Genomic DNA, 24,863 nt, shown 5'->3' on the forward strand with positions numbered 1-24,863 from the left:
CAATGTTATGAAACTGCGTGTGTGTAAACTGATAGGGTTAAAGAGCACCCTCAAATTTGCCCTTAAAAGGGCTCGTTCCTATTCTCACTCTCTCTGTCCTCCTGTGTCTTCGTGCTTCGAGATTCCGTACTGGCACAGACCAATTCCTCCTCATTCCTAGACTCTTAATCAAATTCAAACACAATTCTTACCTGGGGACTCAATATGGGAATCATCTGCCTGGGAAGCGACGTACACGTCAGACACATTCATGTTGCACAGATCTCCGTTGCAACAGCAGAACTTGGTGTTGTTTAGTGCTTTTGGTGGTTTCTTGTTGGCAACACATGCGTTCTGATGGCAGTCTTGCTTGCCTGACACTTCCCAGCATCCTGAAAACGCAAAAAAAGCAATGACTGAACACTCAGTGATCAAATACATATCGCGGTTGCTGATGCGCAACAGTCTGACATTAAAGTACATGACAAGCATTCTGGAGATACCCTGTCCAAACAGCACGCTGCACTTATCATGGTTTTGTGTAGTGGTACCCAGTAATTGATAAGGGAGAATTCTGAAAAGACTGAAAATATGTCTATGAATGATAAAGATCAATAACACCAATACATGTAACTATATAAATAAATATACACCCTGTGCCTGTGACAGCCCACACCATCCAGTCGCATAGCGCTCACCACAATGTTGAACACAGCGACGTAATTCTGAACTTTGCTTAATGGCTGATACAAAGTTCATCATAATAGGGCAACTTTAATCAGATTGGTGTTAAGGCATTGCACTGATGTTATGATTCATAAAACTGATCTCATTACCAGTTCCAGTACCCCAAGGCTTCCTTAACCAGCAAGTAACAGATGATGGCGAGTTCACAGGTCATTAACACTTGTGATCAACTACGAAGATTGTTTAGCGTCAAACGAACTGACAATGAGAGGTTGTTTGTGTACAGCAATCAGCAAAAATGTGGCCCTATTTAAAAGAATTATTCCAATATTGATATGAAAGTCTTAAGAAAGACAAAAAACCAGTCATGGGTACAATCAAGTTAGGTTAGGTACCGAGTCAAATGCTCGCTAAGTATGACAGGCGACGGAAATGGGTAATGTCAGTTAAGAAGACATGAAGAGTAAAGCATATATTTCTAAATTTATTTAATAATGACATATCAACTGCATACATCATAACACATTTAATACTGAATAAAAGACTTAAAAACTCGTAAGGTTATCCAGCCTGTTTAAAGACACAACCAGCCTGGCATTTTCCAAAAGATCTTACTTTCTCTTAACACCAAATATGCGTAAGGATACGAGTTAAAATAAGCACGACCTATGCGATGGCGTGCTCTGTATGAGCACGACGAGTCTGCAAACTGCACTGCAACGTACCCAACATGCCAAAAAGTGTATCAGGAACAGGCTCACGTAGCCTACGATTTACCATCATGCATTGTACAAAGTGCAAGAACTGCAAGGGTGGAGTATTCATGTTAGCCATGTTAATTTGGTTAACACAAAAGTTCTGCCCTTACAGAAACGTCACGTACCAATCTATGTACTTATTTCATCTTACATACCACAAAGCAGACTTCAAATGAAATTTAATATCGAAATAAAACTTATTTCTGGACACTGCACAGCACTCGCTTCTAACCTCACCTCTGGCCCGAGTGTGGGGATAATGTTCAGCTACTTTACAGCAAGTCGTAATTGCCATACACCAATGGAAAATAAGACGTTTAAAGAAAAACAAAATTGAAGTGCTTTATTATGTAAAGAGCAGATATGTATAAATTAAAAACTGTGTGAAGATATTCTCAAATGGTCATGTTATGTGTTGTGGTGAAGCATTCATGTCAGAATGGCATGTATAGCAAGATAACGCAGTGAAGTCCCTGCTATCTGACTTACATTTCAACTACATGCATCATATCTAATCACAACAAAGCACCAGACAGTGACTCGAAGGTCATCTCTTAATCCCCATGTCGGCAAGAATTTTAATTGCTTCTCCAAAACAGCCAAGTACAACATAATTCTCAATCCCTTAATTTTAAAGAATGAATAAGATATTTCTTACTGCCATATAAGTTCACTCTTTTACTTTAATAACATGAATAAGCAAACAAACAAATCAGATGTGAACTTCAGACAACCAGGGTTCAATCCCCAGCAGCGACAAAAGATTTTTCTTCTAGGTTTTGTGTCTGGGGCCTGCCCTGTCTCCTATCCAATGGATAATGGGGGGCGTGACCTTCGCAAAGGGGTAAAGAACAGCCGTGGCATGACCCTGACCACTCACCGTCATCTAGTGCACCCCTGACGAGCTTTGGCACTCAGCCCTCTTTTCAGTGGGTACCAGCGTTCCTCCCTCAGAGGTAACGTAGCCAAGGAAAGAAGTTTACCATTCACATCTACTGCTGGAATGAATGTATGGAGCTTACACCTCCACTCCCAACTACATCTTCATGGCATGGTCTTTAGTTAATCATAGGGACGGCTTTAAAGTCAGCATTTCAACATGTAGTGAAAGCTGCGGCACCCTGGATGAGCAGAGGGGAAAGAGGGAAGTGTCTAGACGTCAGATCAATAACCATGTGTATGTACTATCACTGCAAAATGCAGTGACCCTCACTTTCAACATCGACCGTCAGCTGTTGCACCGAGACACAACACTAGAAATGTTGTGAGGGCCTTGAATATTTTCTGTATACGACCTTAATTAATGAAGTAACTCTCTGATAGCAGAACCCAAAAGTTCAATAACGCAAATACCAAAGTACAACGCTGAATGTATCATCAGCCACTTCGATTCATTTTCCATTCCTCTAGGCAATAAGATTTTTTTTCATTTACAGAGCCCAAAGTGACTGCGTTCCACAAGGTTTCCCCACCAAAATTTTGTATGCATTCCTTGTCTCTCTGAATCCCCAGTACCCTCCTAAATTTAACTGTACCACATCATGACTTGTACCCTCATTACGTTTTGTGACTACGTCCATGAGCAGAGGCCTTGAGAAAGATGACAGTCACTCAGCTAGTCAAGATATTCCCCACCTTTTATTAAACCTGAAGGTTAACTATCATGTTAACAACATCCCCAAAACTAGCCTATCCTGTACCAGATGAATCCACGCAATATCTTAAACCCCTACTTTTTTTTGGTACAATCTTATCCCTGCGATGTGCCTATTAAAATCTCTACGCCCCTCCACATAAAACCAAAGAACAGCTGAAATTTCGTTTTCGGGGGTTTTACATTTCTCGATACATTTTGAAAAGAGGTCAGTGGTGAAAAACAAAGTTAAGGCCTACATGGGTTTCTGCGCGCCTGACTAAATGGCGAGTTCCAGGGTGGGGACTCCCAAGCAAGTCGCGTAACGTGGGGGGATCCTCCACGATGACGTCATTACGCAGTCAGACATACCGTCAAGGGAAAGATGACTGACTCAACAACTCTGTCGTCACTGCAGACGATACCAAAGGTCAATGGACAAATTCTGCTTTGTCCTCTCATGGCAGTCGAGGGGGAGACAGATACTAGCGAAGCATTTAATGAGAGATGCCTGGAGGATACAATCAGGACCTATTCAAAAGTGTACTGGAGGGGAATGGGGACTTCCAAGTCGGCAGAACACGGAACCGCCACGATGTTCCATGCAGTCAACAAGTGAACGTGATTTAAGCTTACGATATTGATCGTGCATGACTACATAACCTAGCCTTGTATCATGCAGACACACTACGCGCTGGGCGAACAGGGTTTGCCCCCTCCGACCCAAACAGGGATGCACAAACGTTCTCGACATTCGTCTTACATCACTGACAACACGAACTGGCAGACTTTCAGGTCAAAGATTTCGGCACCCCAAAAAATCAACATTTATCGATATCTTCCTAATACCTTAACGTACCAAATTTGGTGAAATTTCTGGTTCTAACGACGGCGAGAATAAATAAAACTCTTCTAGGATGTTGCGCCGTTTACCCAGTTAGAAGTTTACCGACGTTTCGGATGTGCTTACTGCATCCATAATCATGGCAATTATGATGGGGGAAGAAGTAAGCACTCCTGAAACGTCGACAAAGTTCTACCAGACTAAATGGCGTCACAGAAAATATCACAATCGATTTATTCACAGCCGTGAAAACCTGAAATCTCAGATTTCGAAATCGAATCCATGTTCTCCACATATTTTAAACGAAAGTGACATCCTGTAAAATGGTGAACAGATGGAATAATAAATGTACTTCCTACAAACTTATCGTCGCTTTGTAGACCATCCAGACGTATTATTTCTATTCCTCGCTTACAATAAACCATGTTCGTCTGTCTCTCTTCTCGTGTGCCTTCCCCCTGCCCTCCCTGGCTCAAGCTTCCACCAAGTACCTCACGGTGATCTCTGTTTTTTTTTTTTAATTTTATCTTATATAACTCGTTTCCAAACAGGGATGCAGGGAGGGCCAAGCCGTCTGGTAAGACAGTCTGAGCGGCCATTATAGACGCATCTCACTCTGCCCAGGGCAGTTTCTATACGTCGCGGTCCCTCGTATTCCAGAAGTTTCGACTTCAGCTTATCCTTATACACTCCGTGGTTTTTCTTAGTCATGTGAAGATAATTCTGTAAAAACGCCTCAAAGTATGTCATGACCACTTCTTTGTTCATTATCATTCCATTGTTTGACGTTACATGCCCTCTGCTGTTGACAAAGTGCCGACGCCCCAGTGCGTTTTGGTATTTCACGACGATTAAAATGTCGTAGATATTAATTACGTGAACGATATGATGATTAACAAACAAAGAATTGGAAACAAGCTGTTGTGGCTTAATTTGAGGAAGTACTGAAGAAAACCACGAATGGCTGCATTCGGGATAACCAGATATCCGGTATGGGATTTGAACCCGGAAGAAATTACACAACTTCATGTGGCACGATTATTCTGAACGGCAATCCGAAAATGAAATGGGAACTTTTTAAAATAACGATAAAAATATACAGGCAAGTGGGTTTTAAAAATAACGTTTCTTTAACAATGTGTTCTTTTCACAATACGAAAAGAGTGTCCAAAGTCCAGAAATCCACCTTCAAGGCAAAACAAAACATAACATAACCTAACCTCACAATCAGAAGCTGGTGGTGGTTCCTAATTTTTTGTACTGTGTCAGCTTATCTTTTCTGTCCGGAGTTTGCTTTGTGTCTAGACGCCTATTATCACTAGACCCGTGCTAATCAGAAAACGCCCTCCAAGTGTCTCGTGCGTTCACCTCCGCCATGAGCCCACATGACGTTTTACACAAAGAAACTAACAGATAACATTTTGTCTCATCATACTGTACACATTCCCTTCATCAACAATGTACATTACGCGATTATTCTACATAACCTATAAACGTAGATTTCAAGACACACAAAATCTAATTATAAGCACGCAACTCCTGTTACCACACAAAAATACACACTTAACATGCAAATTGGCATGTTTAACAAAATTTATATAAAGTGTAATTCACAAAGCTCTACAGCCAGCTTACAAAAAAAATCACGAACCTTTCCCCCGTCTAAGATAGGTTTATTTTTAACACGGGTATTTCATAACAGATTCAGGTACATAAACGTTGTCCCTGGCGTTCAAATACGAACCCAGGCTGTGTGGGCCCCAGAGCCGGTCTGGTCGTTGTGACAGAGTAAGAAAATTAAGCCCCGCCCAGAAATTAAAGTCACTTAAGCAAATTATGTTACTGGGCTAAAAAGATTTTCGGTTTCTTTACTTCTGCCCTGTCGTAAGTTTATATCGATTAATCGGTACACCACTGGGGCTCTATCGATCCAACTGTCTCTCTGGGCTCACGTGCTGGATGCTGAAAAAACTTCACGTAACTCTGTATTTTACTCAAGTTGCCTCTTTTTCCGTTTTGCAAGGTTAAAGAAAATAAAAATTTCCATTCAATTATAATCATTTCCCATTTTCAGACAAAGGCAAAACGAAAATCACATAAAAACAAAAAATCTTTATTTCGATATACCGATCGATTGTTTGTATTTATCTCGAAATATGCCGTATAACTCGAATACGAACATTCATGTAAGAGTAACACGTAACTCATTTTCACAGTCATATTAATGTTGATGAATTATTTGTTTGTGGTTTATTTGATGGAAGGACTGAGGAAAACCACGAAAAAACCCAGTCAGGATAGCCGGTCTACCGAGTACGAAGGTCGCTTGAAATAAGACATCGTCACATTGAACACAAGTCGCTGCTAAGAATATTATCACGACAGACAGAAAGAGAATCTTGCTTTTTGTTACAGATTTTGCTGGCCTTATTGAAAGGCGTCTGTCACATGACGGTCCTAGATTCTTTTTGTCACACATTCAGACCGTGTCCGCCGACATCAAAGTCCCTCATTCCGGTCCCGTGATTTAACAGAAGGCATTAAGAACAGAACACGTCACCGAGACGCGTAATGACGTAAACAGAATGGTCAGTGCTCAAATGGATGTAAATGCAAACACACAATTTTTTTTTTCCGTCACAGAAACGAAATCGTGAAGAGACAGACCAACAATGGGGCAACGTCTTCTACGAAAAGGAGCGGTGGTGTGATGGGGATTGCATTTCAAGACACCAATTAGGAAAGCCAGTCACTTTACTAAACTAAACATAAATGTTTATTTTTAATCTCGCTGAATGCTCGCTAGAAGCGAAAAAGTGTCACAGAAAAGTCAAAGAACTTATATAAATATTTACCTGGCAATTTTGAAAAAAAATATATATATATATATATATATATATATACATTTTTTACGATGAGTCATTTCCAGGAAACTGTAAATTTGATTTAGATTTTGAACGCTGCCAGAAGAGGTGTGTTCTGTTTCCACCGTGGCACTGTCACAAGGAACGAGTTATCTCGTACGTGGCTCTCGAAAACACGTTTTCAGACACCTTATTACGACATTTTCAGTAAAATGCGTCCTGAATATAACGGTATATATGATACAGAACTGCAATTGTAATTACGCATGAAGATGGCTGGCTGGATCATATCAAGATTGTTCACTGCAGTCGAGTAAGTGCCAGTGGAATTCGGTCTCGCTCACAAAGGCGTGTTTGTTGACGGCACTGAGCTGAGAAATGGCCCAAGTCCGTCGCTGCACTTCGCATTGCATTAACACAAGCAGATGCGAAGACAGAAATTATTTCCCGGCACTCTATTAAATACACCCGGAATCAAAAACCCAACCAAATAAATTTTGATTGATAAACAACAAAATAACATTCTACGTCAAGCAAAATTTTTTACATTACAAGCGGTTTCTAAAAAAAATCGACAAAATCTCGTGTAAAGTATCATTTAAATCAGAGGTGTATAGTCCAAAATCAAACTCTCCCACAAACTTTTAGTTTAGGTGCTAAGTATCAAATTTAATTGTAATCTAATTAACATTTTGAGACACAAATAACAACGGCAAACTCAACATACTGAGACAGATGAATCTGAATCAAAACTATCTCGTCAAGATTCGTTTTAATATTATCCTCCCATCTAAGCCTAGGTCTTTGTAGTGGTCTATTCCCTTCAGACTTCTCAACTAAAATTCTGTATGCATTTTACAATCCCACCATGATTTGCTCATCCTAATATCTGATAAACAGTGAAAAATCACACTTCCATCTTCTTGCTATGTTAATGACGAGTTTGAATTTGACTGGTCTCTGGGTCACTCTTGCTCCCAGCTACTTCAAGCACTGACAAAACCAAGTAAGACACAAAAAGTCTCTCCTTGTAGCCACCACATGTTTATCTAGCCCCATTCTGTTTTTTGCAATTAAGAAAGGGAATCAGTAATGGATTCAATAAAAACACAGCAATGCACATTGCAACACACATTCCAAGAAGCGTGTCACAAACTTCAAGTGTGTGTCCATAAAGGAATTAGCTCTCATGCTCAGAATTTCAGCACCGACTAATTACCCAGGGACGACAGATGAGTGTGGACCAATGGTGGAACGATGATCAGAACGAGAAAACTGAGGAACACAGAAAAAAACCCGTGTCCGCAAATTGCACGCAGGATATTAAGCTCTGAGCAAATTACTTAAAAATTCTTGGGACACTTCTTGTATCATATTAATTTGAGTGTCTCTAAGATTTAATGAAAAAATTCCACCCAAAGCACAGTGCCGACTGATACGGCCACTTAACGACGGATTAAGGGTACAGGAGGACGAGTTGGGACATCCAGATCATGGGAACTAAGTTTATTCGTCAAGGCCTGTTACGACGACAACAGAAGGCTCGCTCCTTGGTCACAGATTGGACCAAAGTACCAAAACAGCATTGTCTGGGTGGCCCAAATCACAAAGAAAACTCTGAGAGTTTACAAGATAAAATGTGCTATCGCATATTTTCATGACCATTTTTTAAAGATAATATTACAGATATCAGGTGGTACTGAGATATAAAGCTCTACGAGACTGCTTTCAATTTGGAAGGTAAATAAATGATTTGAAAAATACTGTATAATGACGTTCCTGTGTCGCGGATGACACGCAGACAAAAATTTCTCGCCTCAACAAAATAAATAAAAAATAAAAAATAAAGGTAGAAAATAGTAAAATCTCTGCGGTAACACAAGAAAGTGAGAAGGTATTTTGCAGAACTTGCCAGCCTAATACGAATTATACCGCACAATATGATAATATCAATTTCCTTCACAACTTTAAACATGGGCAACAAATTTCTTACGTGCAAGACAAAGCAATACCAGCAAAATCTGCCCTGTCAAAACAGAGAAGCAATAAACACTTAAAACAGGCCAATTTACAAAAATGTATTTTTACACATTCTGTTAATGACAGAATTCACAATTTTTCCCCAAAAATATCATAAAATTTGTTAATTTAACATGAAACAAAAGAATTCTTTGATATATTTTACTTATTTTCTTTCACACTGTACCCTTTTTGGGGCCAAGCCCTTGAATTGCTCTCTCACACACACATCTGTCAAAAATCCCACAACATAAAACCTGCAACTTAAAAAGTTTTGACAGAACAAAGAACAGCGTTATACTCACCCTGCCCCAAGATGCTGGTGCCATTGGCCTCCTCCTTCCACAGAGCATAACAGAAGTTGGAAGCTTTCTTACATTTCTCCTGCTGCTCTGGAGCACTTCCCTGCACCAAACAGAGAACTAGCGTATTAATCATTCCACTAAAAACTTTATCATCGGTGGCGAGAAGGAATAAAACAACAGTAATGACACAGTTTCACTTTAATTCACATCTATTTTTCATGAGCATTCAAGTTGGATAATGTTAGACTTTGAATGCTACTCCTTTTGTTTACAAGAGGAATACTTTCCTTGAAAATTATCCAATAAGTAAAAATATTTTTTTTAAAAATAATCATTTCATTAATTTAAGGGCAATAATTAAAAATAAAAAAAAAATCAGAAATACTGATGATAAACAGTAAAGTAACATAAATATAAATATGACTGCTGATAGGGCACTGTTATAGCCAGCCGCAGTGGCCACACGGTCTGAGGCATTGACGTCGTGCGCCTGGCCGCTGGGACCTTGGGTTCGAGTCCAACTCAAGGCATGGATGTTTGTCCGCGTCTCCTCTTCCAGTCTCATGGATAAAGACTGGCCACGGAAGGCAAGGAGAAACCACCGCGGTACCTTCGCAAGAAAACCCCGAAATGGGGTCACCAACTTTCAACATTGAAAGTAGGATATTAAAAAAAAAATAGGGCACTGTTATAACCGGGAAGGAATGTTCTTTGTATCACTGCTTGTCTCTAAGCAAACAGTGAACAAGTGAAAATCAACAGTCATTTATTTCCAACCTGTCGAAGAGTACAAAAACTGTTTTGCCATGTAGAGGACCTTCAAACGCTTCCCATTATCACACATCTGCTTCGTTACACGATTATGTACGATATTTACGAGTATTTACCTGCACATCAGCGGCCCCATAGTCTTCAGAGCTCTCATAGTCATCTGCGTTGTGAATCGAGAGATGCTCCACTGTCTTGTACATGTACGCACACACTCGTGTGCCGTCAGACACTTGTGATCCTGCACAGCATACACAAACCCACATATCTCTCAGTACCATGTACAAAGTAACAAAAGGACAACCCCTCAGATCACCTTGCGATATACCGGTACATCACTGTCCACTATCGACATACTTCATAAACCAAGTATAGCCGAAGGTAACAATTAATAATAGTTATACAGCTCTAGTATTTATACAAAGCGGTATACATCTTAAATGACTATTAATCTGTCTCCAGTAGAGACCACAAAACATTAATTTTGGATGTTGGTAACAGTAAACAATCTGCAAATACACAATCTTATCTTCCCACCCCTCCATTTAGAATACTAATATTTTTATCTATATCATAATTAGAATCAATAGATCTGTTCTCTGTATTGTAAAATTATTTAACTTTTTAAATATGAAGGAAGTTTTACTCTTCTGAGATAACTACAAAAATATAATAATCTATATAGTTCTTAAAATATGTTTGGAGGTCTCCACACAAAGAAGCATTTAAAGCCCATTATATGCCACTTCCAGCTTGCTCGATGAGTTTATTTCTAGTAAATTCCTCAACAAATTCCATTCGCATAACCTGCTTTTTCCAATTTTACTACATCTACAATCCATACTAATCACAAGACACAAAAGGTAAGTCTGATTGGATGGTTCACTACAGAAATTTATTTTTGTCAAAAACTAAAAAGTATGGCAATGACCTTCGTCGCATCTGAATATCCGAATACCAAAACTATTCCTCCCTTAAATGACATAAAACACATTTGTACTTGCAAAGAAACACATTACTGTTAGCATACAGATGGCAGTCTTCTGAGTACTTGCACTGTAATATCTGCTAGAAGTTTACGAACTTGTACCAGACTACACGGTGGAATAGCCCAGAAAACACGTCATCTACATACTCGCTACCTTGAAAACTTGAAATATTACCTTGAGCATGATTAACAATGGCTAGTATGAACACCAGGATTGAGGTGTCCATCATACGTGCAAGTGCTTCAGTCTTCTCGTTGCATATTACTAAGGTGCAGATAGACCTTCTAACGATATAGGTCCGAGGTCACTTGGTGATTTGCTAGAAGCCTGAAAGTGCAATGGCTAATTAAATGAGAGCTGCTCTGGCTACACGGCCATCACGAGATGTGGTTTTACAGTTCTACAAGCATTATCACTGCTAGCTGGTCAAGAATACAGCCATTAGTTTGCAAGGTTATTTACTCAGCCAAGTCTAATCGCTTATTTAATTATACTGATGATACTGTTAATTAAATGTACTTTTGAAAGGTGACACATACTTTATTTAACAAATGATTCAATGCTATAATCACTAGTACACGGTACTGGAACCTTTCCTTAAAAATATCACCGAAAACATGTCAAAATTGTTGGACATAACCTCAAAGTAATGCCACCTTTTTCTTATTAATAAAACAGGCTACAATTAACTGTTATATTCAATAATAAGCAAATTATAAAAATGTTTCAACCAGCGTTAAAAGAGTATCTCCTATCTCACTCCTACTCAGTAGAAGAATTTATATCACCCAAAATGTCTCAACTATTATAAATACATGTAAGTAATAATGGTCATGGATTCTCATTATAATTGTTTTGCTATAATACTGTAGTTCCAAAAATCTGTCAATAGCTGTTATAACTATGTATTTTTTTATTTGTATTAGAAACTAGTATTGTATTTGTGCTATGACCTGTTCTACATCCTTGGCTTAGGCCTATAAAAGATCTATGGAATGTAAATAAATTCTATTCTATTCAACATACACACATCAGTTCATTTTTGTTTCTCAGGCCACATATGCTTTCTCATTGCTCAATTTCCTATTAACATTAAGAGACTTGCAAACCATGGGACAAATAGTAGCTGTCACAAAATTACAAAAGAGAAACTGAGGCAAAAATTCACAAAAAACCTATTTATGAACATATATTGAAGAAAATTAATGAGGAGTATGTGAACCCACTTGACAAGTAGTCAAAACTAATTCTCCTCCCCTCCCACCCCTTTTGTAATATGCAATAGAAATGTTACTGTCTGTCCTGTAAACTTGTGCCACTATCACGCTAATACTTTCTCTATCACTGAAATATTGTCTACCTACTGCACTTTATAAATATATATACAACTGTTCTCAACACTCACAAACAAACTCTCACTTGATAATTTTGACTTTACAAAAATTAGTGCTACGAGTCACATAACAAATGAAAAAATGTTTTCCTCATGGGAAGTCCAAGATGCAGGCTAATGCACTGTTACAATAAATATGCACCCACCCCCAAGTTTGATTTCGTACAGGTAAAACTTAAGCAGCATCTATAACCGTAAAATTTAACATCATTCATGGAACATACATTAACCAATATGATACTACAAATCATTACTGTTGCAAAGTATAATATAATTGTCACTTCATTCTTTGAAAAAACAAGTCACAGTAATATGAAATGATGGCAGATTAGGGGCAGGGTTAGGAAACAGTAGCAGCACCTCCCCTTCCTTACACAATTTTGTTCACATTGCCTCTCATCTTACCTGGAATGCTGTATAGCATGTGATGGTTAAGATCTGCATTGTGACTAATTCATTTCCTGGTAGTTTGCTCACTGTTGCTGTGGTGGGTTCCACATTAAGTGGGGTAGCCTGTATATTGTCAGAGCAACTCTGTAAAGCAAAGCCTATGCCTCTGCTAGGAAAATCTCATATTCTGTAATGTTTCAAGCCTGCATCATTTTCTTAATCATATGAAACATAACAGTAAAGAATATATTTCTATTCTAACACAAATCAAGAGGTTATCATTAATTGTACCACAATAAACTTGCCAATAAACTGGTTCAATGAAGTTTACAACCAACACAAGATAATGATCATGACACTACTAAGAAGTCGACAAATTTCAAAATCACATACTTGTAATGTGAAGTAGTTAAACAATTATAGCTTTAAAGGCCTTTATTGAAAACAGCAAGCTTGACTGTCATGGGAAGGCATACTGTTGGTTAATTTATTGAGTGGCCCAAGACTAGGAGTCTGCTTTCTCAAGTATGTTTCTGGTTTCTTTTTATAAAATAAAACATGCTTCAAATAAATATCAGATACGTTTAAAACCTTCCGAGTCTGTGCATTCATGTCATTTTTAACTAAATTTAAGGCAAAATAAGTCGACTTACTAAATAACTTTTACTCTGGCTTCGTGGTCTTGATGCTCTGAATGTATGTGCGAGAACTACACTCACGCGATCAAAATATCATTTAAAGCGATACAACCACACAAAAACATAAACTTGAATAAATATTTCCCTCCACAACACAGGCAACAACCCAACAATCACGGATCACCTACGTTTACATTTGACAAAACTCTCACTCTACACTCCTGTCGAATTGAAACCCAACCCCCGTTAACAACATGTAATGAACGCTTCCACAGTAGAGCCGTCGAACAGGTCACGTGATGTCTGCACCAGTCGGCGCCACTGCCTCATGCGTCTGATCCACTTCATTTGTTCCAAAAGTAGGCGTCAAATAAAGAAGGCAGTGGGGCAAGTGTCATGATCAAGTTCAATAAAAAGTACCATGACAAATTCCACCAACATGTCCAAATACATCTGCCAAAAATTCCCAGTAGACTAGCAAGATTGCCCTTACCCGATGATTGCATAATTGTGACTAGCATGGCATTTCCTTGTAATATATGGTACGAATTAAGAATGTGAATTGTCTTTTGTTGAAGAATGATTCTAATGCCCTCTGGCACACAGAAACATTATTTTATAATAGTATTGTGACTGAAGAAACCCTACCACCAATTCCAAATTTATTAAATGGAGCACACAAACAGAACTAATCTGTAATAGCACACAAATTAAAATCTCCTGTAAAGAATTTTTGAAGTGAATAAAATGCACTGCAAATTAAATGATGATCATAGGATTACCTCATTCCATAATGGATATTACATATAACTAGTGAATGTAAAATTATACTGCCATGGTGGAACAAATACAAACCTCTGAACAGCCTCCCCTTCAAAGTAGCAGTAACTCAAGGCATAATGTAATTAATATGCCTGAAAACATAATGGTATGTGTTACAGGTCTGAATGAATCGTCTATAATTCAATTTTAAAAAATTAGTCCATCTGGGAACAATTAAACAATATACAATTTAGAGAGCCAATGTTTTCAATTGTACAACCAAGAAAAACAATTCTAAACATGTGAATGACTCGAATCAATCCATTTGCCTACGCAGACTGAGGAGAAAGCCCCCACCAAAGTCAGCACCGTCTCTGGGCTGAGATATGAAGCAGGGGCCTCTTGAACAATTGGTGAACCAGTGGATGCATCCCCCTTAAATCAGTCCACATGTACCATATTTTATTCCTATCCCTTCGGGATGTGATGGCATATGAAATGATGTAACTCACTGCACATATTTAAAAATGTGGGCAAGCGATTTATTAATAACATGACAGACAGCTGGCAGCAACATAACTCTCTGTATGTATATATACAGTTGTCTACAAAGTCCCTTCGGGGTTTTGAAAAATTGTGGCGCACAAACAAATTGAGCTAGCCACATGCGGTTTGCGGCAGATTACAGTGTAGACCTCGATGTGGGCTCCCTTGGTAGCACAGAGAACGTCCAGACGATATTCGAGCTCTTGCCATGTTCTGTGGAGCATGTCCGCTGGAATAGCCGAGATCACATTCCTGATACGGGTCTCCAGGTCATCAAATCCGCTAAGTGGTGTTCGGAACACATTGCTCTTGACATAACCCCACAGGAAAAAATCCAGTGGTGTTATGTCTGGTGAACGTGGAGGCCATGGCATTGGACTGTCTCTGCCAATCCATCTTCCTGGAAACATGAACACCTACCTGGACATACTGGAACTGTACGCAGTACCACAAATTGAGCACTTACAGCCACACATCATTCTACAACAAGATGGTGCTCCACCTGGCAACAGCTCGAATATCGTCTGGATGTTCTCCGTGCTACCAAGGGAGCCCACATCAAGGTCTACTGAGGTCATTAAAAAACTTCCAGAGTTTCACTGTAATCTGCCGCAAACCGCATGTGGCTAGCTCAATTTATTTGCGCGCCACAATTTTTCAAAACCCCAAAGGGACTCACTGTATATATATATATATACATACACACACACATACAGTAGATTCTGGTTAATTGGGTCATCGGTTAATCAAGGCAGCCGTTTATTTGGGATAAATCTTAAAGAACAAACCTTTTTAACTGATGTGTCCCAGTTAACCAGAATCCACTGTATACGAACACACTCACGGGTGGAGCATTCATGTTACCTGTGTTAGTTCAGCTAACATGGTTAACATAAATGCTCCGTGTTCCATCTCCACTGTGGAAAATCTTAAAATTAAAAACAACTTCTTGATTCTGGAGTTTCCATACAACTAACTTATTGCTGAAATAACAATTTCTTTAAAAAAAAGGTCTCATGCTGAATTTAAACATATTAACTTCATTCTTGCACAATTTTGAGCATGAAATGTATATTACTTTTTGATACTAAAATTTACAAGGTGGACTCATATATGAATTTTTATCATGGTTCTAGAATTTAAGGACCTTATTAATAAAACAACTTAGGTGCTGTTGCTCCATGATTGCTCATGTTACTAACAAACTCCTTACAAACTAAAGTCAGTCGCATTAAGGTGGTCACAGTCATACTGGATGTGTCTTCTCTGGGGCCTCTTTGCCTGCCATGATCAACCTGATGTCTTCTGCATTTAGTGTCTCATGTTTCAGCAGCGCTTCGGCCAGCATCTTGTGCTCTCGCTGATGTGTTTTGAGGATGTTCTTTGCTCGATCATAAGATTCCTGTAAACAAATGACACTCAGCTGTAGCTCAAACATTATGTTCTCATACAGCACGTTTTCATTTCCACTTGTAAGACACAGCAAAATGTGTAGCCATATGTAGACACACAAGAGGTTCCTAGTCAATACATTTCCCCACACCAAACACCTGGCAGCTGTCAGATCCATTTAGTCTCAAAACTGAAATTCACCCTGATGATAGAGGCAGCAAAAACCTCTGAAACGTTGGTAAACTACCAGACTACATGGCACTACAACCTATGGGACAGCCATCTTTGTACTCACTGTCATGAAAACCTCAAATTCTAAAATTGGGACTGTTGTCATCTATAACGTAATGTTTAACAGTCTCCATCCTTCACAGCGACACACTTACCGTCATTATCCTTTTGATTTCTGAGTCAATCTGGTCATTTGTGCTGGGACTGAGTTCATTCACCGTAACGTAACCCGAGTTATTTCCATCATGCGTCCGCAGCCCCACTTTTTCCGACATTCCCCAGTCCTTGACCATGCGCACAGCAATCGACGTGGCTTGCTGAATGAAAGAAAGAAAAACGTATGCAGCATGTCAAATGAATCAGTGTGAGTCTTGTCCTTATATTTTCATGGCTGGAACTCAATTTCAGTTTTGAGGGATGACTGACGTCAAATGTTGGGAATTATCCAATGTTTTGGTAAACTTGCAAAAATTACTTTGCATACCAAAAAACTATTAAGTTGTGAAGTGGTAACTGGTAATACTGTTTTAAAACTGACATGTCAGATGGCCAAAGAGCAGCGTGGTCTTTATCCTGACAATATAATCTCACCACCATGTCACATTTCAACCACCTTTAGATCACTGGAAGCTCCAGATGTGATTTTGTCTGGACCAAACACCAGTTCCTCAGCTGCCCGTCCACCCATCATAGTGTCCATCATTGCCAGCAACTGAGATTTGGTCACGTGGTAGCGCTCCTTCTCAGGTAAGTAAGCTGTCTGCAACACAGAATACGGACACACTAATTCATGGCAGGATTCAGAATTAACTGGTTGAGCATCTGGCACCCACACGATGCTCTGTTAGCTGACACAATTAAGAAACTTCCAACATACTCAATAAAATCTTCTAAGGCGATCAGCCATGTCAGATGGTTAAACAACAAAACCGACATTTCAGAGACAGAGACAGTCCCTGAAACGTTTGTTTTATTGAGTTTGTCGCCGTGAAAGCTTCAAATCATATACTCAAGAGATAGTCTACTGAAGGCTCTTTTTAAAACTAATTAACCAACTACGTGGAGAACGGTCCTTCTTGAGAAGTTAACAGTTGTTCAGATAGTCAAGAAATTCCCCGCCTTATATACAACATGAAAGTTCATTACTGTACGCACAACAGCCCACCACTGGTCCCTAGTCTCAGCCAGATAAATCCAATTCACATCACCCATTGGATAGGAGGATGTGCAGGCCAAACAGCTCATATGGACAAGGTAGCGAAGAGAAAAAAATCATTGCTCCTGTCAGGAATCAAATTGAGGTTGTCACTGTACTGAATGTGCTACTCAGGCTTCCAGCTCTAGTCCAATTCTACATTCAGCAAACCTAGCATCATTTTACTTGTTGCAAGATGTCTCTGAGTTTTGATGACCATTACAAATACATAACTCGGTGGCCGGCTAGCCAAGGTATCTGAAAAAAGGGATCAACTGCCATGTAATAGTAAACAGCATCTTACTCCCCCCTTGTCTTTTCCACCTTCCCTTTCCTCTTCTTGTAACGTTAGCTATGGCTTGCAAATATTTTGCATCTAGTACAACAACATATATACAAGGAGTATCGTGTGCCCGCATTTTTTTAAGACTGTTACTCACGTGTCCTAATGAAGGACCTCGTGGTATTATGGTAACTTTATGAAGGGGATGAGAGTCCTTTGTGTAATATGCCACAATGGCATGGCCTCCCTCATGGTATGCGGTAATAACATTTGCTTCTTCATCTGGGATTCTTGCTTTTCTTTCAGGTCCTGTGAACACAAAGAAGAGACAGTGCTGATCCGTGTTCCTTACATGGAGTTTCCTCAAAACACGCACAATTTCATACCAAGTTAGCAATTCTAGTATACATCAAACTTCTTTATCAGAAGGCTACTGAAGACAAGTCATGCTCTAACTTAGCGATGACTGAATATTACATACAATGCTGCGTACCCATCAGAACTTTGTCGCGGGCGTTCTCGAGGTATTTCATGGTAACCGAGTCAGCACCATCAATGGCTGCCCGCAGAGCCGCCTGGTTCACCATGTTCTCGAGATCGGCACCCGTGAAACCAGTCGTCCCTCGTGCCAGTATCTCGACGTCCACATTCTTACTGACAACTCGTCCCAAGTACAGGTCCAAGATTTCTTTGCGGCCTACAAAGTCAGGTGTAGGAACCTGCGAAACAGCTCTTACTAAAACTTGACATAACTTACAACTCTCAACAGATCTCTCAATTTTGAAACACAAGAAGAAAAATAGAAGGAATTTGATCCATACACAAATTCTGACACAATGTTAACTGGATAGTTAAAGTAGTGCTGAATAAAAATTATGAAAAACTGTGAAGGATGTAAAATGTAGAAACAGTAGCCTGTTTCAGGGTACTATCTCAGTACCTGCTGGAGGAAACAAGAAAAACCAAAAGAAGACCTCAGAGTAGCTTCCCTACAGGCTTAGATTCAAAACAGGGATCCCCCGAATAAAACACAAGAGTACTAACCATTACCTACAAAATTATGTTTTTTAATGTTGTATTTTTTTATTACAGACAGTTAGTTTTGTCAAAGGTCTATAAGGAGAAAATACAACTAACTACTATATCGTGATATTCAGCAACCCCGTGTCACACAAACCAGCAACCTTGGTACTGATGATGGCATACTCACAGTCACCTCCACGTCAAATCTCCCTGGCCTGAGCAGGGCTTTATCCAGATCATCTCTCCGATTTGTTGCTCCGAGAACGATCACACCCTCATTCTGATGGAAGCTGAAATAAAACAAACAGCTCTGTAAACGCTGACTACTATTGAAAAATAAATGAATAAATACTGATTTCATTTCGAATAATATGGCAGCCAACATAATTTATAATGGCTTGAGAGAAAATAACACATTTCATGGGAAATTTCGCAAGAAAACATTACAGATACTTGGATGGTGTGGCCAAATTGGAGTTCAAAAGGGACAGGAGGAGGGTAAGGTACTGTTCACGATAGTGAATTATCGGCTAAGATCCTGCAAGATATATGGAAAATTAAGACTTAGTACAAGAATGTTATGGATATGAATAAGCATTTTAAAATTGGGCAGAGAAATTGAGAAAGTACCCATAATAAGCATACTATATATGTCTGATGGCAACAGAGGGTTGATATTTTTCAAAAAAAAAAAAGTTTTTAGTTATTTTATGTGTTATAATAAGATGCACTAATACTGCAGTACACTTATGAAGAAAACCACGTCAAAACAGTGTATGTAATGAGCATCAATCAATTAATTAATCCACTCAGCATATACTACATATATGACACAGAAAGAAGGAAGTTGAATTTTATAGCTCACAGAGGATCAGCGTGAAAAAATGTATTTGACTTTCCTTGCTGAAAAATTCACCAACTACTGGGTGGCACACCCCTCATCTGGATTAAGACGCCTTCTTATAATATTACCGTCCCTCACTGATTATGTGACCTCTAAATCTAAACATTTGACAAGTGACATTCTGACCCAACACTTACCCGTCCATTTCTGACAAAAGCTGGTTGATGGTTTGGTTAGCATATGGATGTAACACTGAGTTAGTTCGTTTCGCTCCGACTGAATCGATCTCATCAATGAAAATGACACATGGAGCTCTGTCCTTTGCAGCCTCTGCATAACAAAATAATATTCAGCATTTCACATTATATTTAAGTTCCAGCCACTTCTAATGTCAAGTACTCAGATCCACATACTTTACAGGCTTGTTCCGCATTATTTGCTACCACTGAAACAGACGTTAATTTATAGGATTTGAGACTTTCGTGGCGAGTGCAATCAATAAAATCTTCTCGGGCAATCAGCCGCGTTAGCTGGTTACCGTAGTAAACTGACATTTCGGGAACAAACTCTGTCCCCATCTTCAGGGTTCTGATGTGACTGGATCCTCGGAAGTCATTAATTTATTACAGGTATAAGTCCAGTGCTACCAGAGTTAATGAAGAATATAAACATATAGTTCATGGCCATAAATTTTATTGCTAGAGGGACTAAATAAAACCATGAAACCCTCAGCCAGAATAGCTGGTCTCTGCGCTAAATTTACATATGGGACCTCATGAATATGAAGCAGGAGTGCTAACCATTCAGCTGCTATGTTCAGTCATATTCTTCACAAACAGTCTTTGCTAATAACCAAAACATTCTCACTAACACTATTATCACTACTAACTAATAACGCTACATTACAATATTGGTACACCTTCACTTTAAACCTTCTGCTGTGAATTATATTTGCTCGGCGCCTTGTTGAAATGAATACAAAATTCAAATGGATCAAATTCATCCACACACCTACTTTTAGTGGAGAAACCACAGTACCAAATTTTATCAAAATATGTCAAGTGGTGTGGGATATAAAACATGTCCACTGAGAGAACAGCAGATACAATCTCCTGATTATGAATTTGTTTTATGCAGTCATACAAGAAGAACATAAACAAGTAATTCTCAATTAAGTAATCAACTCACTGAACAGGTCTCGTACTCTCCTGGCGCCCTGCCCCACCAGAATCTCATCAAATTCTGGCCCGGCTGCATGGAAGAAGGGAACACCAGCTTCTCCAGCAACTGCCCGGGCAAGGAGCGTCTTTCCCGTTCCCGGAGGTCCGACCAGTAACACGCCCTTGGGTAGTTTGCCGCCCAGCGTAGAGAATTTCTCTGGATTCTTGAGGAACTCAACAACATCCTTCAACTCCTGTTTTGCCTCATCTACCTGTACAATGGTAAGAAAGTCAGACATACAAAGCTCAGTAATAATATTATCCTCTACAAGAAAATGGAAAAGTAATAAAACAATTACAGAAACTGACAAACAATCGTGATTATAGAGAGACCCTTCCTTCAAAGCAGTATACTTCGAAAAAGAACTTTTGAAGGTCTCCAAATAAAGACACAATTGTATTCTTTTAACTATTCAATGCTAAAAAAAATTGCAAATTCTGAAGCTCTGATGATGGAGGCAGGAAGTACCCCTGAAATGCTGGTCAACATCTACCAGAGCGTAGCACATACTCCACTGAACTCAAAACACTACATGAATGATAAGTTTGACTTACGCCCTTTACGTCATCAAATGTGACATGAATTTCTTCTGGGTCTACCTCGACCTGGCTGCCGAGCTGGATGCGGAACATAGAGCCACTTGCACTAGCTGCAAAGATAACATCAGTCAGCTACTGGTAGGGCCTCCCTAGCCAGATTGGTCGAGGGGGAGAGGTCAGACTAAGACAGGTACCCTGGTCCTCCAGGTTGGGGGTTGGTCGCAAGGCTAACAACCTTGCACCGTAAAAAGGAAGATGTTTCGAAACCTCGATCAAAGCCTCGGACAGACGTACCTAAGAGAGGACCGAATGGAAGAGGAGAATTGAGGAGGCCACGGACTGAATACGGACCAGAGAGCCATAGAAGAAGTGTAACAGTGAACATAATTTTGCAGTGCATAGTAAAATCATTAAAAGATCATATGTCAGTACAATCTTAAAACTACGCATGCCCTAGCAATACTGATGCTTCCCTTCTACAGAGACGATGGGGACTGCCTAACGTGCGAGAACAAATTCAGTGCTCTGACCTTTTCTGAGAATTTTTGATGCACTGGCTGCATGTGGTAGTAGCCTTCTTGGTAAATACAGTATAAATATGCAACAGAATTAGAAAAAAAAATAATTAAAAAGTATTTTCAAAATTAGAAACAAAGTAATGTCTAAAATGGATTCATGAATGCAGGAAAAGATACTTTATCTTTTTGAGACAAACGTTAAAGGTTAAAAAGCAAACTCAAGAGGAAGAAAGCTGAAATATTCTATTACATAGACACCACCTGCATAAAATCACATTCACTCCTTGACTTACATAATTACCTTCACAACCCGACACAGCAAATTTTTTTAACATTTGCGCAACGCCAATCCAAAATGGGAAGGTATATGAAACAACATTAAAAGGTTGGGTATCTTGACGGTTTGGTGGATTGGTCATTATCCGAACGAACTTTATTAAATCACGTTGCCATGAAAGCTCCAGATCATAAACCTTTATTCTTATTACGTCTTGACGGTACTGGCTTACCCATAAATGATATGAATATCGCCAAGAAGATCACAATGGTCAGTAGCTGCTGAATGATCTTCAGCCACTTCATCGTCCGTCCCGGTGTCTTCTGACCAGATCCCGCCAGATAGCCCTCTGCAAACGCCACTTTCACTCGCTGCTGTTCTTCTTTGCTCAATGTTTCATCTGTCATCAGAACTGGGGGGGAAACATAAACAGTGTAGGGTCAAATCTGCCGTAATTCAGAATGTCGAAATGAAGGGTTGCAAGCACACATAAAATTCTCAACCAAATTTCCCATTTTCAAACACTAGAGCAGAGCGCTCCTTTCGGAGATCCTCAGGGGGAGTTGGTCAAGTTTTTAAAACGCAACCAACCTTGTGTAAGAAACTAAACTACCCCCCCCCGCCGAATGGAGGGTTAAAACACTTGACCAACTTCGGGGGGGGTTAGTTTAGTGTCTCATTCAAGTGTTTTAACCCTTCTTAAATAGTTTTATGTCGCTGATCGGAGGCGATATGCTTCTGCTGGAGCAGTGATCATGCGACTGGCTTGGTAGTTGTTGATCTCGTTGTTGTGAAGCGTTAATTTGTTTACTCGGAGTATAAACAAATATAAGGTGACATTGTTGAGGACGTCATTTTTTGACGACAACGGGGAATCAGAAATTTTTATAGTAGATTCTTAGCACGGCACGCATAAAACAAACAGACAATGGAAATTCACATCTGTCCATCTGCATGTTTTATGCCTGAACAACTGAACTACAACTTAGATGTATTTTTAATGAAGACAAATTCCTGTCCAGCACTTCTTTAATTACAAGCTACAACTTAATCCTTACCTTTTATCCTCTCTGCTTCCACATCAGGCTGATGGATAGTACCAAGTTTTTCCATATTGCCACTACTTATCCCTTGCTGTCCTCCTGGAATGTTGCCTACAAATGAAAGGCCAAGTGCCTCACGTAGACGAGTACCTACTGTCGGGTTTCGTAACTGTTCTGCTGCGATGCTGCGGTCCGTCTTAAAACCACGTGCATGGATATCTGTAACACACAAATTCTATACTTACATTTCCATTAATGTTATGAATTAGACATAAAAATACATCAGCACTCATATTCAGAAGTATTAAGGATGCTTGTGAACCATTCCTCTACAAGAAGTTACAATGATCATGAAACGTCCCCACCATCACTTAGAGTATCGTTATCAAATATGAGTGTTTGGCAACTGAGCTGTGGCATTATAACCACTACACCTTCAGTGGAGGTTTTACCGTGACCTAATTCCAGAAAAGTAAGCAATGACAGTACAATTATGCTTAGAACTACTGTCTAAAACAATAGTTTTCCATTGCACGCCCAACATGAGTAATGCAAACTAGTAACAATCGAGCAAACCTAGCCAAGCACTATAGAGTGCAGAAGCCAGTTACTCTGAGTTTAAAACTTCAATACGAGGACAGTCATTAATAACAAGAGCTGACATGCCAACTACTCATACCTTGTATGAGATATATGACACAATAAATATTAAAAAAATGTGGGGATGTGGAAGGGATTGACACCTGTGTACAAAATCACTCACTACAAATATAAAAGCTTACCAAACAAAAATGGTCGTCTGACATGCATACTGTGCAACAGTCTTCTGGCAAATGTATCTGAAAAACTGACGACTGTTGGAGACCTGGAACATGTAGGCTGCTCTTGAGGAAAGCCATTCTTATTTTCAAAAAATGATTCAGATGAAGTGTAAGTCACTTGCCATGGTAAGGTTAATTTAGTTTTCAATAGTGGTCTATTTGTCAGCTGGTTCCAGAAGAGCCACGATGCCAACCTATCTGCAAATCCAGCTTTAATTTTTGGTAAATGTTTCAAAATAAGTTCACTGCAATTGTCTAGGGCCTGAAAACAGAACAAATGCAACTATCAGCATCACAGACCACTTGGCATCCACCGTATGATGAAATTACAAGAAAACCCTGTGGCTATACTCACTGTATTTAGACTATGTGAACACAAAATATCAAAATCTCCCTCATTCTGTTGGCCAGTTCCGTTCTGTGAGCGAGTTGATTTTGTCCCTGAAACTAGGGGTGAACAAGGTCGTCTTGGGTTAAGGGCAGCTGACATTAACTGTGTAAGGTGAAACAACACCTGAAATACATCAACATATCAATAATATTCACATCCCAGCGAGTACTATATGGATTAATTTATTCAATGAAGAATGATGTAAACTATGATTTCCTCATTAAAACGTATAAAGCTGAAAGAACGAAAACTTCACACACAGATTTAGTATCTATGCTTACCTGATTATTATTCTGCAAGGAAAACATTGATAAATAATATTTAGCAAAATATGGTATATTTATATACTATTTCAAGTTGTATTAAGTCACAACGCTCATACGTTCAATGTTGTCGTCACTTATTGTTGATCCGCATTTATCACTTCCATTGTCTCACCTTAACCTTTCACAAATCTGACTGGCAAACCTGCGGAGTTTGGTGGCCTCATACAGAGATACCAACGTACTT

General features: G+C 39.3%; 2 protein-coding genes across 5 annotated transcripts in view; both read right to left on the minus strand.

Annotated features, from left to right (window-relative positions):
- wit (kinase protein wishful thinking) overlaps window positions 1-13,629 on the minus strand; it is a 27,799-nt gene extending 14,170 nt beyond the window's left edge. The window contains exons 1-6 of one of the 3 annotated variants that reach the window (XM_022064630.2): window positions 13,283-13,629; window positions 12,645-12,816; window positions 11,021-11,173; window positions 9,977-10,098; window positions 9,090-9,189; window positions 192-371 (exon numbers count right to left, since the gene is read on the minus strand). In XM_022064630.2, the coding sequence (XP_021920322.2) occupies window positions 192-371; window positions 9,090-9,189; window positions 9,977-10,098; window positions 11,021-11,075 (457 nt within the window). In that variant the 5' untranslated portion in view covers window positions 11,076-11,173; window positions 12,645-12,816; window positions 13,283-13,629. Of the gene's footprint in view, window positions 1-191; window positions 372-632; window positions 757-9,089; window positions 9,190-9,976; window positions 10,099-11,020; window positions 11,174-12,644; window positions 12,817-13,282 lie in introns of those variants that run through there. The other 2 variants (XM_022064631.2, XM_087352376.1) reach the window with 2 other exon arrangements.
- A 918-nt stretch (window positions 13,630-14,547) lies between these two features.
- Window positions 14,548-24,828, minus strand: YME1L (ATP-dependent zinc metalloprotease YME1L). Of its 2 annotated transcripts, XM_022064704.2 has the most exons (14): window positions 24,635-24,826; window positions 24,318-24,476; window positions 23,924-24,224; window positions 23,157-23,360; window positions 22,331-22,510; window positions 21,319-21,413; window positions 20,732-20,975; window positions 19,741-19,873; window positions 18,887-18,989; window positions 18,170-18,395; window positions 17,834-17,985; window positions 16,812-16,958; window positions 16,354-16,515; window positions 14,548-15,977 (listed from the first exon to the last, which is right to left on the minus strand). In XM_022064704.2, exons 1-14 carry the CDS (start codon window positions 24,659-24,661, stop codon window positions 15,822-15,824), a joined length of 2,289 nt encoding a protein of 762 aa, XP_021920396.2. In that variant the 5' UTR covers window positions 24,662-24,826; the 3' UTR covers window positions 14,548-15,821. The 2 variants fall into 2 exon arrangements, with proteins under 2 accessions (XP_021920396.2, XP_087208511.1); XM_087352385.1 differs by lacking the exon at window positions 14,548-15,977 and having other exon boundaries at window positions 16,376-16,515; window positions 16,790-16,958; window positions 24,635-24,828.
- Window positions 24,829-24,863: the final 35 nt, after the last annotated feature.

This window comes from Zootermopsis nevadensis, unplaced genomic scaffold (assembly GCF_977971745.1).
Source record: "Zootermopsis nevadensis isolate Lab colony 2312 unplaced genomic scaffold, Znev_1.0 Znev_ptg000021l, whole genome shotgun sequence".
NCBI lineage: Eukaryota > Metazoa > Arthropoda > Insecta > Blattodea > Termopsidae > Zootermopsis > Zootermopsis nevadensis.

Excerpts from the sequence above, each read along its gene's own strand:
- YME1L (XM_022064704.2), bottom strand. The coding sequence starts at position 24,661 with ATGTTTTCCTTGCAGAATAATAATCAG. Across the intron at positions 22,511-23,156 it reads GGAAGCAGAGAGGATAAAAG|TTCTGATGACAGATGAAACA; the intron begins GTAAGGATTAAG and ends TTTCCCCCCCAG. Across the intron at positions 21,414-22,330 it reads GATATTCATATCATTTATGG|CTAGTGCAAGTGGCTCTATG; the intron begins GTAAGCCAGTAC and ends TTATCTTTGCAG.